The 20,579-nt window shown below is 42.1% G+C and overlaps 2 protein-coding genes across 3 annotated transcripts in view; both read right to left on the bottom strand.

Moving 5' to 3' along the window:
- Positions 1–20,579, bottom strand: part of THAP6 (THAP domain containing 6) — a 1,073,833-nt gene that overhangs the window by 472,586 nt on the left and 580,668 nt on the right. The gene's annotated exons all lie outside the window — the stretch shown is intronic.
- The window catches only part of PARM1 (prostate androgen-regulated mucin-like protein 1), a 111,467-nt gene continuing 99,087 nt past the window's right edge, over positions 8,200–20,579 (bottom strand). For both annotated transcript variants that reach the window (XM_050790947.1, XM_050790946.1), the window contains exon 4: positions 8,200–12,176. In XM_050790947.1, coding sequence (XP_050646904.1) covers positions 12,092–12,176 — 85 coding nt within the window. In that variant the 3' untranslated portion in view covers positions 8,200–12,091. The remainder of the gene's footprint in view (positions 12,177–20,579) is intronic.

The following is a 20,579-nucleotide window of genomic DNA, read 5'->3' as shown; positions in this document are numbered from 1 at the left end:
TTGAGTGTCCAGTTCTCCGTAGAGAGGAGACCTGCAGTGGGTAGCTCCTTTCCGCAGGCAGGTTGTCCCCATACCTGTTGGATGCTGGTGAATCCAGGGTTTTTATAGGCTCAGAAGGGAGGAAGTGCATGCTGATTGGTTCATGGACGGCCATGGGTGGGCCTGGAAAAAGTATAAATTCTCACTCCTGGCCGGGGACTTCACCTGGAACTAACTGGCCGGCCCTCAGGCTTCAGGCCATCCCTGGCTTGAAGGTGGGGTTTCACAAGGGACCCACCCTTTTCAGCCCAGGAACCTATCTGCCTCCTGCCATCAATGCGCCATCCATGGTGCCCAGGCTGTTCCTGCCAAAGGGTGCAGGCCCACCCCAAGCAGCCCTCAGCACCCCGTCATCCTCCCTCCCATGCTGGTTAAGGCCCAAAGTCCAGAGGAGGCTGAGGTGGCAGGGGGCTAGTGTTTCAGTGCTGCCCTGAGCACGTGCACACCCAGCCAGGTTGCAGTAGTGCCTGGGCTTGGCCACAACTTTGCTCCAGCCCAGAATGGGCACCAGGAGCCGGAGCAGGCACTTTCAAGCCTGTGGGGGGAGGGAACTTCCTGGATTCCGGAAAGCGCAGTGATGCCTGGGTCCAGAACCCTGGCTGGGCGGCTGCAGCTGTGCCAGGGATTGCGGGGCTCCTGTCCCACCAACTGGATAAGGGCCGGGGCTCCCGCCTGTTCCCAGCCCTGCCAGCTCCGAGAGCACAGCCCGGGCCATGCCTCCCAGCCTGCAGTTAGCATCCCCACAGGGGCTGCTCCAGACAGGCCAGAGCCGCCATCAGTAGAATGGGGATAAAATACTTATCTTTTAGGGTAGTTGTGAGGATTGAGTTGATCCTGATAAAACACTTAGAATAGTATCTGGCACATAATAAGTGCTCAGTGAATATTAGCTTTTATCATGATTAATCAGATTTTACTACACTGTGGCTGTGTTCAACTTGACTGTCTCAGTTTCGTCATCTGTAAAATGAGGAAAATCATTTACCTTACATGGCAATTTTATTTGGCAATAATATGCTTTTATTATTTCTAAATAAAATATTTTATTATGCTGTGGATCTAATGAAACAATATTTGTACATTTGCTCTGTGCCAGGTACTATTCTATTCATTTCATAACAGCCTAATAAGGCAGATGCCATTCTGATCCCCATTTTACAGATGAAAAAACTGAGGAAACAAGAGATTAAACAAATTTTTCAGGGTCACACAACTGGCAATTAGCTCAGCCAAGATTCAAACCCAGACACAGTAGCTCCACAGTAGTCTAAGTCTATGATGACTACACTATGCTATTGAGCTAATGAAATAACATTTGTAAAGAACCTGCCCAGTTCCTGACGTAGAGAAGAAGCTTAGTAGATGCGAGCTCTTTGCCTATCTTTTCAATAAATACCCTTTGAAATTCTCATGGAATGCAAAATGATATAAATTTTTCAGCTGGCCTACATGGTTTACTAAAATGTCCGATTTTAAGTAATAGTGGCTTCCCTGTACTCTTGGAAGGCACACAGAAATATGTGAACACACCTCTCTCTGATTAGGCCCACCTTGGATCATCTTTTCTGTTGACACTTACGAATTTCAGTTAGCAAGACATCAACATGCACTCATGTGTGTGCAGTGATATCCTGCAGAGCAGCTGTCAATGATGACAGTTTGGAACAGAACAGCTGGAGGGCAGACCTGAGTTTCTAATGACTGAGAACAAGTCATGGAAATAAGGCAGCCAAAGGGCTCGTGGCTGACAGTGGTGTGCACCTCTCCACGTTGCTGTTCTGGGTTTCTTGATGGGGATGCTATAAAAATTGTAGGTGGTACAATTCTGGGTTGTGCAGGACTGTCCTGAGCAAATCAACCTGGACTATTTCTTTCACTGTAGCATTTGCAGCATCCTTGACTCCCAGATACTAAATGCCAGTAACTACATCAGTCATAGTAACAACTGAAAAACACAACTAAGAGATGCTGCCACACTTTGTTGCCCTGGGGGAAGATATGGTGTTATCACCCCTATTAAGAACTGAATCCTGTGGGGTCTTTTGGGTTTACCTAGGCTTATGTGTAGAAGGTTGCGTCTTCAGTATTATCTCCCTTCTCAAAATTGGGTGCAGTATCCCAGCATTAGCACTACCTGGGATGTTATTACAAATGCAAATCTCAGACTCCACCTGAAAACTATGAATTAGAATCTGCATTTTGACAAGATCTCCAGTAATTTGCATGTGCATTAGAGTTTGAGAAACATTTCCATACTAGGTAGAACATAGATTTTGGAGTAAGAAGGTCCAGGGTTAAAATTCAGACTCTGACTCTCACTAGTTGTGTAACCATGGGAATGTCACTTAAACTGTCTAAGCCTCAGTTTTCTGCTCTCTGAAAAGATCTTAATTTCTCATGTGTAGGCACATAACAGGCATTCAACAAATGTCATTTCTCTTCTCTTCAACCTTTCATCAGAAAACATAGTCAAGAAAACCACTCTAGCTCTTTGGATATCATTAGGGAATTATTACCATAGGATAGTGTGGCAAGATAAAGAAAGACGCCTACTTTCTCTCTTTTTCCACGAAGACATACTATATATCAAGTTCCAGTTGTGGCATTGCAGACCCTGGAAGAGGGGTTCTTCTGGCTGTGACCAGGGTTAGAAAAGGCCAGTACACCTGGTTCAAACAGGTCAGTTAGGAGGAACAAATCAAATTTCCCAGATGAAATCTGAGACTGATGGCAAAGGATAGATCTTCACAGGGAGAGCCCAGAGAACAAATTCAGGCCCAGGATGTCAGTTAGGCAGATGGTGGGGCATGAGTATCAGAGAGACATCTGGAAAAAAGGAAGAGAGGAAACACTTATCAGGACGCTTTCATATCCTTTGGCCTTAACCTCTTCTTGTTCCTTGTGTACCCTGCACGTTGCTCTACCAAAAGGTGCCCATTATACACTACAGAATTGTAGATTGGACTGTTTCATTAACAGATTCAAAGCATTTTGAGGATGAGTTTTTGAGAGGTCATGTCTTGTTTTATTGTTTCACCTAAATATTGTATGCAATGTCTAATAAAGTATCTAGAACGTGTAAAATAATACTGTTTGTTAAGTGATTGAATGGATGAATGAATGTATGTTTTACTTCCAACGTTGAAATTTCCATCACAGGCCGTTCCTTAGAGAAATCCATGGGGCTTTTAGGAGAGTAAACATTGAGACTCTCTGTGAACAAACGCATCCTTGTTGGTTTCAACTCGCATTTGCCTGTAATCAGGTAGCAGCCTGGATTTCCCACCGCCCCCTGTCTTCTTGCATCTAGTGTCTCAAGCCTACGCTTCTCTATAGGAGAAACCAAGGGAAAAAGGATATAAAGTTGTCAGAATTTTCAGTCTACCAGTTTTTCTTTGCTCATGGTTTTGGCTATGGTTAGATTTAGAGTCTGTTACTTTTCAAGGACCAGCTGCCTAAGTTTCTAGGAGATCAAGGAGACTAGGAAAGAATGATTGTGCCGTTCTTTACTGAAAAGCCACCTGCCAGCCCCCTGGGATTGCTCAAATGGTCAGTGCCCCAATTTCTTGCTCAGGGATTTACCTGAACTGTGATAGATGAAACATTGAAACTGGCCTATAGGAGACAGACATGAAATCCGGCCTCTCCACCCTTTGGAGGAGAAGCCAGCAGCCAGGTTACTCTGGAAACCCTTAGAAGGGGACAGGTAAAGGCCTCAGGTTGTGTTCCCTTGAGTAGAGCTGCTTGATGAACTTGACTTCTTTCTAGAAATGGATGTTCAGAAGGAGGATGCGACAACCCCTCAGACAGTCCCTGGGCGTAAGGACATGAGATTAATTGTCATCGAGGATTACTCATCCTATAAAAGTTAATTGTATTTCATTTCACTGCTTATCAGCTCCAGAGCTTGTTATCAGTGGCTCAGTAAAAGCATCTGCAGCCTGACATGTGTATGAAATGGCTCATGGCACTTCTAAGTTGAAAGTGAATACATTTAAGAAAACCTTGTTCTTTCTCTCCCCCACACTTCCTGGCATGTCTTTTATCAACTCTTCCCTGTTTGAAGGATGCATAGGTCTTCTCAGAAGAGCTCAAGCAGAGATAGGAGAGCTGGGGGGAGTTAGTGGGCAGATGGGGGCATGGAACGGTCCATGGTTCTTCAGGCAGCAAGCCAAGGGCTGAGAATGGTTCTGAATCCCTTCTCTATTTTCTCCCCCACTTTTTCTTTACCTTTTTGATAAGGGTTGGTGAGGTGGGCTGGAAGGATGGGGGAGGAGAGAGAGAAAAAAAACAATGAAAATAGGAAGGGGAATATATTTGGAACATTACATGCAATGTGAGCTGGTCTTTCTTTTCAGTGGTAGAAACATTATTCAGTTTACTAACTCCCTTTTTCTTTCCTAGTACCCAAGTGTTAGCTGTATTTTGAAGACAGGTTTGAGTCACCCTGCCACATAAAGAACCAGGACCAAATGAAATGTCGACTGAGGACAAGAGGAACACGCAATGATTAATGGAAGAAGAAAGTTATAAATACCAATATGGTCATATGACTAGGGGTAAAAGGGAATTTTTAGTAACTATGCATATTCTCTTGCTTGCTTTGATATGTATATGTGTGTGTGTATAAATCAGTTCTTTTTTCTGTCCTTTCTTATCCCCCCCTGTCCAATATAAAGTGAGTTAAAGTGGCTAACCCTATAATTTGGTATCAAAGGAAGATTGCATCTGAACTGGGAAAGGCATGAATATTCCTGGAGATAAAGCAACAGATGGAATGATGTGTCTTTCTTTTTAGGGAGAAGGTGTGTGCATCCTCAGTTGTGTAAGGAACAGTTGCATAATGTTACAGATAACATATTGTTGTTATTGACTTTTTGCCAAGTTCTCATTTGTGGTAACAGAGGTGGCCTGTGATTATTTGCTTACTTTTAGCTCAGCATTATCACCTTTCTAAGATCTTTGTCATACAGAGGAGAAGCCAGATATTACATTTCTCGGAATGCTCTTTCCCTTATGGCTCTGGCTAGAGTTTGTCTATGAGAGGTTCTCAGGCAAGATATGGAAGATGGAAAAAAGGCAAAGCCATTCTTCTTCAGAAACAGTTGCCATCAGGTGTGTGGGCAGGTGTAACTTTCCAGTGAGCTCTTGAGAACCATTCACTTTACTGTTGTAGCCTGAGATGGTGACCGTTTTCCAGAAACCCTGGCATTTTAGCAATTATCTACCAGTGGTTTCCCTAACCTTTTCTCCTGCTCTCTCAGTGTCTGTATAAGAAACTAAGTTTTATACCAAATCCACAACTTTGTATCAATACTTTAACATATATTCCAGAAATACACAGAGCAGTGTCTTGGTTTCTCATGTCAAACCTCTGAATGTCCTGGCACAGGGGCTGGCAGTGAGCATTTGTCTCTTACCACCTGACAACACTTGGCTTATGACCGATGTGAACTTTTCAACGCTCTTCTCAGTGGTGTTTGTGGCAGCAAATTCTGTCCAAATGCCAAGGGAGAAATGGCTAGTGGGAGAACAAGACAGTAGTCTAGACTGTCTCATTACAGCTGCTGTATGGATCTGGTCACAAGGGAAGGGTCAGCCTGGAGTGCCCTGCTGTTGAGCTGGTGGTTATCGGATCAGTGACTTTGACTGGAAGTGCCATGGTGTAGACAGAGACAAGTCAGAATCTGCCAGGTCATCGGTTCTGAGGGTGCCACTGTTTTCAAAAAATCCCAAGCCACCATCCTGACAAACATGAATGTGTAAAGGCTCAATCAACCACAGAGCTGCCCAGTTGTGGGTGCCCTTAAAATAGGCCCTTTGGGCCACTCTAGAAACCTTTCTTCAGGGAGAAAGCTGCTTCTGCATTGGGTGCTCAACTTTGGCTTCAGGTTATCTCACATGGCTGGGCGTGTTTGATGGGCAGCAGTACGTACATGTCAAGCATCTCTGGCATGGAGGGAGAATTTGGCTTGGGAGTAGTCCAGAGCATGGACCCTGGAGACCCACTGCTCCCATTTCAATTCTGTCCCACCGCTGTGTGACCTTGGGCAATTTTCTCCACCTTTTTGGCCCTTAGTTTCCTTTTCTGTACAATGGAGATGTTAATAATATCTATTTCACAGGGATGTTAACCCAGGTAAAGTTCCTACAGCAGTATCTAGTTCATAGTAAGTGATATGTAAGAATAAGTTGTCATTATTATTACTACCCTGAGGAAAGACAAGTTGGCCCAGTGATGGAATCTCAGGGTAAGATCAGGGAGTGACTCCGAGGGCAGCATCTCTAGCCTAGGCTGTCATGAATTCACATCTGATTCCTGGGAAGAGCAGGGAGGCTGTAAGTTGAAATTAAGAGAAGTTTTCACCAAAATTCTGTGAGACAATGGGGCTCTGTGCTGGCGTCCTGACAGGAGGGAAAGCAGTCTCCCCCTTGGCAAAGAACACAGCCATAGATGTGGGAGTCAGCAGAAAGCGACAGTGTCTGGCAGGGGATATGTGCTTTAAGAGCTGACTGGGCTTGCTCTGGACTGCATGCTAGACACCCTTGAGACTGCCTGAAATAGCTGAGAGGGACTTCAGCAATTTCTGCAAGGGGTGGAAGGTCTCATATGAGCAGGAGGTATGAGGGTCTTAATACCCAGATAAGATTTACATTGGACACTTGTCCTTTGGGTGATAAAAGACCAAGGGCTCTGGTGCCAGATGGACATGGTTTGAACCCCACCTCTGCCACTTACTAAACTGTAAACACTTGGGAGGGTAGGGACTATTTTGTTCATTACAGAGTACATAGAAGGATTTAGTACGTGGATGAACACATTTAACATTCTGGAACTTCAGTTTCCCCGTCTGTAAAATGGAGATAATGTAATGACCACTAAAGCAGATGCAAGGATTATACTAGATAATGCTCACAGACACCCAAGTTCCCTAAAGAATATTATACTCCTTTTTTTTTGTAGTAATTATTGAATATCTTGCTTAGGATAAGAATTCAGTACATTTGTTGAGTCAAACTGATTAATGGTGTTTTGGTGCAGTAAATGTAGTCTACATCTGCCAAAGACTAGATCCTTTAAAGGAAGCGATCATGCCTCTTATAGGTTTTTCCCAATATGATCAGTGCTTTTAAAAGTCATTTATGATTCAGTGCTTTCTGACAAAAGTCAAAATGTAGCCAGCTATTGTAGAGTGCTATCGAATTTTGGGGGAGTAAAAGATCACAGATATGTTACTAAATAATCTAAATAGATTATTGTCTGACCTAGAAAACCTATACTATAGGAAAAATTAGATTTGGACACAAAAATTCATAATGTGTAAACACCACACATTCTTATTAAGCCTTTGCTTTCTATGCCCATTTAAGGTAACTTTCTGACCAATCCTCATTCAGGCAAGCTTGGAATAATAGGGTTTTTAGTTGCTTTTGTGCCCATGAAATGGCCCTCAAGAAATGACCAAATAATTAATGGAAAGGGCCTGTTTCATGCTCAATCCTCATTCCCTATCTTGACTCTTTCCAGTCAATCCTCCATGCTATGTCACTGAAAGCGAGTAACTAAACTTATGAAATCTGACCCAGTAACTAAACCTATTAAACTAATCAACAAGTTCTAGTTTGTAGGTGATCCATTCCTTTCCTATGGAACAAAATGAATGGGTTTTGCTGCTGCTCTTTCCTTTGGAATCAGAATCATCTTCAGTTAGCTTTTGGGGGTTGAAATTATATTTTGGATGACTGAAATTGCCTGCTATTTAACTGTCAGATAAGGATGAGTATGCTGAATTTAATTTTTAAAGGGGAGTGAAGCAAGTGTCAAATGTGTCACTAGTGCCAATATGCCTTAATATGACTTGATTATGTATTGCTATCAACTCATTGAATCAAAGTGTTTGTTTTTACATCTATTTTATAAGGCCCAGAGTATATTTGGGAGTAAAATCACTGCTTGAAAAGTTTCTTCAATTCTGACATTCTTCAATTCTGTTTTAAGGTCAGAGAGCCCTTTCTGCTATGCAGAAAATATTTACTGGTGTGGGATACATTTTCTTTAAGAACAAGTCAGAACTACTTAATATGAGCAGTGTTGAGCATATCAATCAAGTGGTTTAAATAACAAAATATATCAACATGTGAATCACCCACAGCCAGACGGAAGCTTTTATCAACTTTAATTGATATAATTATAATTGGTATGCAATATGTCTTACAACAAATGTGGATACAATGACATCAAATATCAAAGAAGTTTCCCATCTTTCCATCTTTAAATGACTTCAGCTAACTCACCCCAAGAGAGAAATCTGGCATTGATCTCTTGGTTAGCATTATTACCAACATCAACTAGCACTATTAAAATCAAAGATGAAATGGTACATTCATTTGCCAAAAAAAAAAAAAAAAAAAAAAAAAAAGGTTAAAGGCAAAGAAGGTGAATCAACGTGCAAATTAGCGTCTGGCCCAATTGCAAAATTCATTTCCTGGATGCGAGGGATTGAACCATGCACACTTGCAACAAGATGAAGGGCAAACAGATGACATCAAATCAAAATCAACCCCACAAATAATCCAGAAGACCTCAGATGGTGAAGGCCAGAGGTCTGCGTCTACTGCTGTTAGTGCTCAGGTGTCCATCCTGTTTTCCCTAATCTCCTGATTCTGATTCAAGAGTCTTTGAGACCTATGTCCTAGGCCACCCTTTCATCTAGAAATGGAAACCATTGCTGTGACCCCAGGCATGGTCAACCCTGCAGTGATTCAGCTGCACAAAGGGGTAGTCCAGAGCTTAGATAGCTGTCTGATGTGGCTAGGACACAACTGTCATGTTAGAGAATAAGTAAAAACAACACACTAGTATCATAGCAAACAAGAAACTGGGATCACTTATACATCTACGTAATAGTCAAACTGTCTATAAGTATTTTTCTCCAGAAACTGAAAATACCGTAGACGTAATTTTATTAATCCTCACAACACATCTGTGAGGTGGTATGGGGTGAGATCAACCTGAAAGCATCACCCCCATTTTAGAAATGAAGACACAGACGTGCAGGGAGGGCAGGAGATTTCACTGTGGCCACAGAAAAAGAAAACAAAGTAGAATCCCGCTCTTTCATCATCTGCGGTCGATGGTCGAAAAGAGGCAGCTTGCCTCCCTCCTGCTCTGACATTCTCTCTAAAGTGTTATGACTAGACCTATCCACGGATGGGACATGGTTGTATAGACCCACTGGAGCCATTTCCCTTAGGTAGACCTGAACAGGTGCTCTCCCTGAGGTCAAGGACGTCGATTTTCGGTATATATTTCAGATATGTGTGTGTGTGTGTGTGTGTGTGTGTGTGTTTTAAGTAACATTTGTAGAATATAGTTGCTAAAATCCTTTGGCCAATTCAAAAGCAGAAAAGATACATTTGGCAAAATAAGGTTCAACCCTTACATATTTTACACTCACATAACATAAGAAGTGTTAGAATTGTTATGGGAAACTGTCGCCTTGCTGAATACATCTGCTCTAGGCCCACATCTCTCTCTTTGCCACACACATTTGGAAGCCAATAAGAGCAACAAACCCATTATGTGCCCTTGCACAGTAGCAGCCTTCAGTAAGAAAAAAAATGCCTGCTTGAGTTCACGGTTTATAGAAGGCCGTGGTTCCTGGGAAGAGGCTTGCCCCAGCATTGACGGCAGAGGCAGCCATCAGAAGTGCACCTCTCCAAAGGTGTTTCACAAACACTGTGTCAAAATGTTTTTGGCCAAGGGAGAAAACAACACATGGAATGTCTTGTTTTTATCTGCTTTTCCTTTGCCAAACTGAAAGCCCTATGATGGGGGTGGGGAAAGAGAGACAGTTACTCAAGCCAAGCACGGCCAGAAGGGGCACCCTTGGTCATTTGCTGCCCTTTTCTTCTGACAAGGTGACTTTTTTGGTTGTTGTTTTCAATATTCAGAGATATCACGATTCCAGTAAGCCCCCTCCTCATTACCCACTCTGGTTGTTGTAAAACACTGCTGGGGCTTGCTCATTCTCCGTTTGCACTTACAGAGTTTAGGAATAATTTTTTTCAGAATTACTCCAGTGCGTGGGTTGGCAGGTTGTAGAAAGTGGCACTGCCCCTATTGTCTCTGAGACCAGAGGGGTTTAGAAAAGCAAGGGTGGTTTTCATGTCAGTGCTTTGCCGGGCCACAGCCAGAGACAGGACGAGCCGGGGTCAAGTTTCTGTAAACTAAACAGTCATGACAGCATGGTCCAACTTGAGAAACAAAAGTCCATTTTCAGGTTCTTTATGACACCGTAGGACAATATAACACATTTTGAAGTCAGACCCAATGTTTGTTTTCTACTACATGAAATCAGGACATAGATGCTGCTTGCTAATGTCAGCTGTTACAAGAAGACAGAGTTGTAGCCACGAAATAAAGCTCTCTAGGAAGCACACAGAAATAAAAAGGTCACCATGCATACCAAGAACAACCCACCAGCCAATAAACTAAACGCTTTGGAGATAAAAACTTAACAGATCATTTCACTTCATTAACAGTAAAATGTATCACTGATCTGTGAGTGTCTTGTTCTGTCACAGTGGGCACTGTGATAAATCAGGGCTTCTCAGTCTCAGCACTATTGATATTCTGGGGTGGATGATTCTTTGCTGTGGCAGGTTATGCTGTGCATGGTAGGATGTTTGGCAGCATTCCTGGTCTCTAGTAGCACCCCCAAGTCATGACGATGAAAAGTGTTACCAGACATTTTTGAAAGTCCCTAGGGTGGAGGCAGGGGGCAAAATCACCTCCTGGCTGAGAATGATTGCAATACACGGATGCCAACAAAGAGGAACAATTCTTTCTCAAAATTTATTGTGCAGAACTTTATACCCAGAGTTGCTCATTTATTAAAGGGAAGAATTAGTAAGGTCAGTGTGTGGGAAGAATAAACGGATTAATCATAGTCTGTTTCCTATGAAAATGCCTCATTGAGTAATTGCAGATAGACCAGTGCCTCTTTTTTGTTTTGTTTTGTTTTTAAGCAGTTTACAGCCATTATCCAACAGACAGGAAAGCAGTGGACCAGTTGCTGTGTGGGTATAAAGCAAAGAGTTTCTGGGCTCCTCCAAGCTGTGGATGTCTCCGGCCATTATCGACAGCTGATTCTCACTAGTCCTAATGAGGTACTCTGCAGGTTAGCCTCCTTCTCCCCCCGCCAGCTTCTCTTCCACTTCCCCACAGTGTACATGCCTCTCCCTTTCTCTCTATAACTCAGCTCATCTCATAGCCTTTTTCTTTGGAAATGCAACTCTGCTGATCATTTGTGGGCTGGGATCCCAGCTGCCTTTTGAACAGAGCAGACATCCTTTACAGAGACAGCTGGCCTGGAGGGGAGAACAGGTAGGGGCACACTGAGATCCCCCAGCAACCTGCGAGATTCTGCCCCGTGACCTGCTGGCCTCCTCCAGGGCACTTCCTATTTTCATCTTTCATTAATTGGGCAGCTAAGAAGCTGCTTTCCAGCTTGTAGAGCCAAGCAGGCAGCATCCTGTCAGAAACAACCAGATAAATAGAGATGAAAAAGGAATCTGAGAAAACCCTGCTCTCTCCCATGCAGGGTGAAATCCTCATAGAGCTCATTTCCTTTTCCCTCATTAATATTTAATGTAATTTCCTAAATAGAAGTTTAAGAAATAACACAAATGAAATGTTCCCCTGAAAGTAACCCCTGACAAAACAACCCAAATCCTCCTCCTCGGTCCTTCTCAAAGTGGGTCCTGCAGTGGGGAAAGAAGCCTCCACCATGGTGGTCTGGCCTGGCTGGTGCAAGGCTGGCCCACTTCAGCGGCAAATCAGCCTCCACTCACCTTTAAAGAATGGTTTTTTGTACCAGAAAGGGGAAGTTGTAGCAGCCAGAGGAGAGGGAGGAAAACAAAAACAACCATACCAACAAAACAGGACTTAAGATTGTCGTTCAATGCGCATCAGGTACTTATTAATTCTACTGGATAAGCACTTATAAATAAAGAACAGTTCATCCTCATCCCAGGCCATATTCCGTTGTTAGGAGTCATCGTACAGGGGGTTGTTGTAGTTTCCCCAGGACCCGTAGTCGTGGTCGTCCAAAAGCCTTCCATAGGAGGAATGCCTGGTGGAGAAACAGAAGAGGGTGGTGATTACTTGGAAAATCATCCATCTGAGGACAGCGTAATGCCCTGCACTGAACTGGGGATGCTTACGGGGCAAAAGAGAGGCAAAGGTGTGATGCTGTCACTAGGACAACAGACCCACCCACTGTGGAGGTCCCGGTCTACCAAACACCCTGTCAGTGACAACTCTTCCTGCTAGGATCCCGACTGGCACGTTCTGTTGGGATCATCTGAGTCCTTGTCTTCTGGATCTCCAGTGCTGGGGAAGGAAGAGGAGGCTCCATTTCCATAGTAATTTAATAAGAAGAGATGGGAAAGGGAAGCTTGCATTCCTAACATTCTGACATAGGTTCTGGGCTTAATTTTCCCTGAAATAATGGTGACACAACCACAACCACTGTTGCTATCACCACCTCTCCTGACATTTATATTGTCTTATAATTTATGAAGTGCTTCTATATTTAGTTTTTACTTGATCCTTAGAATAAAGCCATGGGGCAGGTATAGTTTATACTTATTTCTCTGACAAGGAAAATGGGGCTCAGAGATGTTACTTGAAGAGCCCAAAGTCATCCAACTAAGCTGTCAGCCAAATCCCCATCTCCTGTATCTAAATCCAGCACTCAGAGTTCAAGTTCCCAGAGTCTCATTAGCACCTTAGTTGAATGGTAATATGGGTTAAGCAGAATTTGGTGGATAATTAATTGTGAGACCCTCTCTCATAATTAATAATACATCTATAAGAAATGAAATCAGATTGTTATCACTCCTCTGTTCAAAACCTTTGAATGGATCCTCCTTTCAGAGTAAAAGCCAAGTCATTAAAATGCCTTGCAAAGCCCTATGGGGTCTGGCCCCAGGTACTTTTCTGAGCATACCAGCCCCTATTAAAGGACCCTTGCTCCCTCTGCTACAACCATACTTGTCTCCTTCTCCTCACTCTCATGCCTGACACAACTTTGTCTCAGGGCCTCTGCACTGACTATTCCCTTGGCTTGGAACAATTGTCCTCCAGTTCTCCACACAGCTCATTCTTTCATTTCCTTCAAGTCTTTGCTCAAATGTCATCTTTTCAGTGAGGCCTTCCTTAACAACTTGATATGGTTTGGCTGCGTCCCCACCCAAATCTCATCTTGAATTGCAACTCCCACAGTCCCCACATGTCGTGGGAGGAACCTTGTGGGAGGTGATCAAATTATGGGGGCGGGTCTTTCCTGTGCTATTCTCATGATAGTCAATGAGTCTCGTGAGATCTGATGGTTCTGTAAGCAGGAGTTTCCCTGAACAAGTTTTCTCTTTTTTTGACTGCTGCCATCCACATAAGATGTGACTTGTGCCTCTTTGCCTTCCGCCATGATTTTGAGGCTTCCCCAGCCACATGGAACTGTTAAGTACAATTCAACCTCTTTCTTTTGTAAATTGCTCAGTCTCGAGTATGTTTATCAGAAATGTGAAAACGGACTAAAACACAATTCAATTTAAGTTTTCAACCCCCACCCCAGACTCCCAGCTTAGTATTTCTCATAGTACTCATCACCTTCTAACACATGATATAATTTACTTGTTATTGCTTCTCTTCCCTAACTAGACTATAACCTCCATGCAGGTATGGATTATTTGCCTGTTGTGTTTATTCTTAGCTCTAACTCCAGCACCCAGAAGAATATCTGACACATAGTAAGTCCTCAATATGTGTTTATGAAAGAAACAGTGATTGTAAAAAATAAATCCAGAGTTCCCCTCAAAACTGATCTGTTCATAAGACGGGAGCTTCCTGGAAAGGAATATGGTCATTTTAAGACTAAAACCAATGGCAGGATTAGAAGAACATCACAAAATGAGCATTTGTTACCTCTAAGGCTCATGCTAGCATATAAATTATTATACCTTGCCAATGGAAATCATGTATGCTAGATACAGCACAAAAAATGACCACTCCCACTAATTTTTATCTCAGCTAGATGTGAAAATTAAACAAAATGAAAACACAATTCGAAGGTGCAAAAGCATTTGGTGTGCTTTTGTCTGTGCTAAAATAATTGCTACTGCACTTTTGAAGCTTATTTACATCTGCCAGGTATTTGCAAAAAGATGAATTTTTTTTTTTTTTTTGCAAAGAACTAGACCTTGGCTGTGCTCATTTCAAACTCTTAGCCTTCAAAATTCTGATTTATGTCCTGAAGGCTGACTCTGCTGACCTAATCTAAGTACCCGAAAACCTGAAGATGTTCCACAATTTACTTTGCTTTCCATAAAGGCTCACATTCATTTCTGTGGGTGTGGGAATGAAAGAGACCACAAATAGAAACCCAGAAACACTACTGCTTCTTTGATCTATAGAAATAAGGGAGGTCGTTTTGGTAAACAAAGGTCATGGGCTGTCTATGGCCCAAATTTAAAACCTCCAGTTCCAATCAAGTCCTTTAGCAGGATAGTTGAGAAATGGAAACTATAGAATGAACAAGTTAAAACCTTGTAACTAAAGCCCTGGAGCCCTGCCTAAATTTCAGCATAACTTACTGCTGCAAGCCTGGCAAACATCTACTTAATAAACATGCTGCTTTATTGATAGGGTACTCCTGCTTCACCTTTGTATGGTAATTGAACTTCTCACAGAATTTTTATATCTATCATATAATTTTATTCCCATAAAATGCAAGTTTGGTCAATAAATGTATGTCCTTGAATAAGTTTTTAACCCCCTGTTTCTTCATCTATATAATGGAGAAACTTTTTAAAAAATTGCTTTATGGTTGTTAGGAGGATTAAATAAGGTAATGAATATAAAAGGCTTGCCACATAGTAAATGCACACTGAATGTTGGCCAATATTGTTTTTTAATTTTTAATATGATAAATCTTATACAAGCACATGGTGAATCTGCCAAATAGTAAAAAATGTCATTGAATGAAAAGTGAACCTCCCTCCCAGTAGGAACTCTTGAAACTATATCCCAGGCATAGTTATAAAACCAGTTTCTTACATGATTGTTATTGTATTTGAATTTTTAAAATTTATTAATATGTTGGAATGGGGATTAGAGGTTTAAAAATCTTCGGGCTATCAGGTTTTACTGGCTATGGTTATCTTAGGCAAGACTATTTGGTTAATGTTATATCTGAATCTCCTATATTGTAAGACACATCTATACAAACACTAGTAAAATAAAGGAGAAAGACTGGCCTTTACTTTCCGTTTTTTTTTGTTCTTGTTGTTGTTGTTGTTTTTGTTTTTTGTTTTTTTTTTGCCTTCCCATTGAAGAAACAGTGAGTTGAGTAAAATGCTGATAAGTGAGGAAAGATATACAAGAGATATGGATGAACCAAAATTGGGAATGTACTGAACCCATAGGGCTTATTTACCACATTAATGAGCTTAAACAGGAAAAATTGGGTGTGCAGGGATTCCAGCCAGGTTTGGATAAATTGGATACTATTGTAGTAAGAGTAAGACAAACACATTTTTTTTTGTATGTGTGATAAGAGGACAATAATTAGTGAGCATGTTAAACTTTCTCTCTAGGTCAGATGGCTTACTATTGGCAGACAATCATAACAGAAAAGGTCTACACATTGGCACATCTGTTTATTTGTAAACTAGTTTGGTGCCATGAGGTAGCTAGTAAAAGTCTGTGTGGTTTAACAGATTCCCATGGCTTCTCCTTCCCCAAGCCCTGGTTCTTCTTGATTAGGAGTAAACAAATGTTATTGCTGCACCTCCAAACTTTCCTATTCAGACTCATTAACTCATCCAATAAATGTTCATTAAGCAACTACTATGCCAGGGACTTGATATTGTTCTAGTGGAGGAAACTGGTAGAGAATGCACTGATTCCAGTACAGGGAAGCACATGGTATGAGAGAAGCATGCACAGCAAGGAACTCAGTATGGAGAGGTGGGAGAAGGCTTCCCAGAGAAGGTCTCTCTTGAGCTGGACAACTTGAAATTAGCCAGATGAGAAAGGGGTGAACCAAACACCTCTCACAGAAAGATCAGCATGTTCAAAATTACAAAGGCGATATATCTGAAACAGGGCAACATATCTGAAATATATACGAAACAACAAGGCAATCTCTCTGAGAAACTCTACAGCAGAGAGTGTGTCTGGAGTGGGTAAAACACTCAAAGTGTGATCCTTGGACCAGCAGCACTGGCATCACCTTTGAGCTAGTTAGAAAAGTAAGTGCAAGGGCCCCACCTGGACCTACTGAATCAGAATCTATGGGGATGAGACCCAGGAAATTGTGTTTTTAATAAGCTCTCCCATTGATTCTTATGCACAGTCAAGTTTAAGAACCACTGAGGGAGAAAATGGAGTAAACAAGACCTACAGAACTCCAAAAGGTGACCTGAAAAAATCAACTGTGTATAACAAATTCTAGAAGATCTCGGCCTTTATGGCTGGCTGGGCCTACTCTAACAACCAGAAGAAATCCAACTGTACAACATGCAATCACTAGAAGACATAAAGTAAAATAGGTGACGTCTAACAAGAGATCTTAAAAGACAGGTCCTGTTGTGTCTATAAATCAAGACTGCATTTATTTTTGTGAAGAGAACACCCCATGTAGTCTGTCTGGGTCACTAGCACACCTAATTATAGCAACATCCACATCACCGGTCTTAGCAGATATGGTCTCCTGTGCAGGGAGATTATCTCTTGGTTGAACAGTTTTGAGCCAATTTAAACAAATCAAAACAGACTTATCTCATTCTTCAATCATCACTAATTAAAGACACTTCTGCAAAAGGCAGGCAGGGCCTTTGCTTTCTTTTAAAGTTGCAAACAAACCCTGGCATAAAGACTGCTCAGAGATAGTTTCCATTTATAAATGTGTAACATGGATGCAACTTCACAGGCGTTTCAGAACAGCACTAACGAAACTGCCAAACTGGAACATGGAAGACCGCTATATCAATATTCAATTAGGAAATGAGCTGTTGTACCATCTTTCTCCTCCTCCTCTCCCCTCTCCTTTGAATTCCTATGCCTACTGAATGGAAATGGTAGGATGGACACTGCGCTCCCAACCTCACAGCCTATGTGTTGGTGGTTACCAGTTTACTGAGTCCCTATTTGCTAAGCACTATTCTAACAATGACTACAGCAGTAACAGTAATTGCCCTTCCATCATCCTCACCTCATACCAGGCACTGAACGTTTATATGTATCATAATTTAATCTTTGTAACAATCTTGAGTTAGGTACTACTATTATTATAGTCTCATTTTACATGAAGAAACTAAGCACAGAGTGATTAAAAAACTTGCCCCAGGCTGGGCGCGGTGGCCTACGCCTGTAATCCCGGCACTTTGGGAGGCCGAGGCAGGCGGATCTCCAGGTTAGAAGCTCGAGACTATCCTGGCCAATATGGTGAAACACTGTCTCTACTAAAAATACAAAAATTAGCTGGGTGTGGTGGCGTGTGACTATAGTCTCAGCTACTCAGGAGGCTGAGGCAGGAGAATTGCTTGAACCCGGGAGGTGAAGGTTGCAGTGAGCCGAGATCACGCCACTGCACTCCAGCAGCCTGGGCCACAGGGTGAGACTCCATCTCAAAAAAAAAAGAAACTTGTCCCAGAGTGCATGTTCTTAGTCACCATGCTACAGTCACTCCAGTTACTCTGCATTCATTACTTCATTTCATCTTTAAAACACCCTTGAAAGATACATATTATTAGCTCTCTTTTTTGCAGATTAAAGAAATTGAGGATCAAGGAGTTAATAATTTGCTCAAGGCCGCCTAAATAGTAAGTAGAAGAGTCAGCATTAAACTTGACTGCAAAGCTCACATTTTTCCCTCCACACCACACTGCTGCAGGTTAAAAGCTGGGGTCATAAACCAAGAAGGACCCTGCATTCAGGGCAGTTCATTTTATAAGTCACATCCAAAAGTGGCTCAGGTTACAAAAAGATGTGGTTCTCCAGGCAGGGGTCACTGTGACAAAACTAGGGGTCATGGGTCCCTGGAGAAAGGGAGTGTGAAAAGCAGATGGCTCTTAAGTTTACAATGTCTTTAGAGGAAATGAGGATTTGGGAAGAAAGGTGAAAAGTCCCAACCCACTGTTAGCAGAGCTTGCCAAGCATTCTATTTTTCTGGTCATGAGGCTGCCTTTTCAAGCAGATTCTCCCCTTGCATTTGCAGAGAACTTGGCTGGGCCAGGGCCATATCCTATGGTTGCAGGTCAGAAGCTAATGGCTCCCTATGGGTTGTGATTTTAGTCACTTGCTGCTCCAGCCAAACCAGCTAAAAGACCACAGAAAACAAACTTTTTGTTATGTTATTGTTTTTAGAAATCTGGAATGAAGAAAGAAGAGTAAGTTCCCAGCCAAAGCAAAGCCTATCCTTAGGAACATACATGCACACACACATGTCAATTGAAGTATTTTTGATGAATGATTAATGGGGCTTTCCGACAATCTGGCAAAATAACAGTTGAAGGGGTTTTAGCATAGCCTTAAGATTCATAACAACGATTAATCTCTTTATGTCATCATTTTACCGAAATAATTAATAGAGAAGCAGAAAGGGGCTTTCCTTAGGGGGTTTCTGAAACCCCTTAAGGGTCTAATAACTGTATCCATTCATTCTTAAGTTTATAGTGCTTAAACTTAAGTAGCATAATAGATAAATAGCAACCTTATATTTATGCCACTGTGGATCTTACTATATTTAGGAGACAGAAGCTGAATGGGGAAGAATAATAATGATTTATTCAATTTAATCATTTACTTAATTTATCTGGTGCTCTGAAGGCCTGGGGAAAATAGGGCTTAAAATAAAATTTTAATCAGCACTCATCAGAGCAAATTGTAATGGCCTGCTAACAAAATTTTCCAAGCATGGTAAGTTCTGTGATGGCAGAACTGTGTCACATCACTGATGTGGCCTGGCACATGGCTGACGCTCTACAGCGGTTTATCAAGGACTGTCTTCCCAGGGCTCCTTCCAGTCTACCACTTTGATGATGATGATGATGTTGGCAGTGCTATGTACTTGCTTCCAAACAAAGCTACGAGGTAGAAACTACTGCCCTTATTTTACAGGTGAGGGAAATGAGGGTGAGTGGTGCTCTATGACATGCCTATGTCACAGTGCTGGAAATAGTAGAGCTAGGATTTGAACTGAGGTCTCCCTGCTTGTGGAGTCTGAATTGTTAATCACTGTTTTAGACTGCCTGCGTATAGCCAGTGTGGGTTTAGAGGTGGTAAACTTGAATTCTTGCCAAAGTGAAGAGGAAGAGTCCTTCCAGTTACTTCCGCACCGTTTTGGGGAAGTGTGTAGCAAGAAGGAAGTGTTTCTATTTCACTCCACACGTCAGTGAAGGTTGTATTTTTGATACTGTAGCCCGTTAGGAACTCACCATTGGTGAGTCTAAAATGACTCTAAAATGTATGTGTAAGTTCCTTTTTGGGGAGGAGGGGCAGAACATATTTTTCAACAGATACTTTGTTATAAAATGGAAACGAGGTTCCCAGAGTAGTTCATAAAAGCCAATTTAACTCATAATTAAAATACGGTGTATCTGCAGCAATAAACTAATAATTAAACCAGATGGAAAAAGGTACCATTCAGTAAGACATAATTTATAAAATTAAGTTGAGTGCTCAAGGACATGCAGACTTAATGAAGAGAAATATTTTTTTAAATCTGGGGGAAACTTCTGGATGCTTTTATGAAATGTTTTATTAGAAACAGATCATGTGGGCCCTTTCATTCCAATTTCTCTTCAAAACCTGGCTTTCCTGTTCTTTGTATCGTTGATGCAGGTGATATTGCAAGGCACTCTCATACTTGACATTATCAAGATTGATTTGGTGCACATTTAGAACACAAGATGGAGGGAGATGAAAGGGAAGGAGGAGGGAAGCGCTCCCAGTGGGCACTGGGTGGGGCTGGGCGATGAGTGGGGATGAGACGAGGCAGCAGCAGAGTGGATGTGTGGTCTGAGATGAGGAATCATATCCATGAGCTCTACATGGGAACAAGGGCAGGAGGGAAGGACAGGGTGGCACAGCTTCTTGAGGAAGAAGCATGGCTGCTGGGGGTACAAGTCACTGGTGTCTGTGTGTGTGCCACAGTGCCCATGGGATTGTGTGTCTTTATGTTTCATTGCTTATTTGTTCAATATATCAAGCACCGTCTTGGTCCCTAGCACTGTCCTCACAGACAAATCCAGGTCCTCAAGGGCCATACATTTTTTGTGGGGAAAAGAGACAATAAATAAGCAACACATATGCAAAAACAAAATGATAGCTAGAAAATAAAATAATAGACAGTGGTCATAGCCAGGATGGACTTAACAAGGCACTAAGAGAGTAAATAACACGGGCCCTAAACTGGAAAGGATATCTCTCAAAGGAAATGAGATCAAAGTCAATGTACACAGCATGAGAAGGA

This window comes from Macaca thibetana, chromosome 5 (assembly GCF_024542745.1).
Source record: "Macaca thibetana thibetana isolate TM-01 chromosome 5, ASM2454274v1, whole genome shotgun sequence".
Taxonomy (NCBI): Eukaryota; Metazoa; Chordata; class Mammalia; order Primates; family Cercopithecidae; genus Macaca; species Macaca thibetana.
This window is presented reverse-complemented; position numbering and strand designations above follow the sequence as displayed.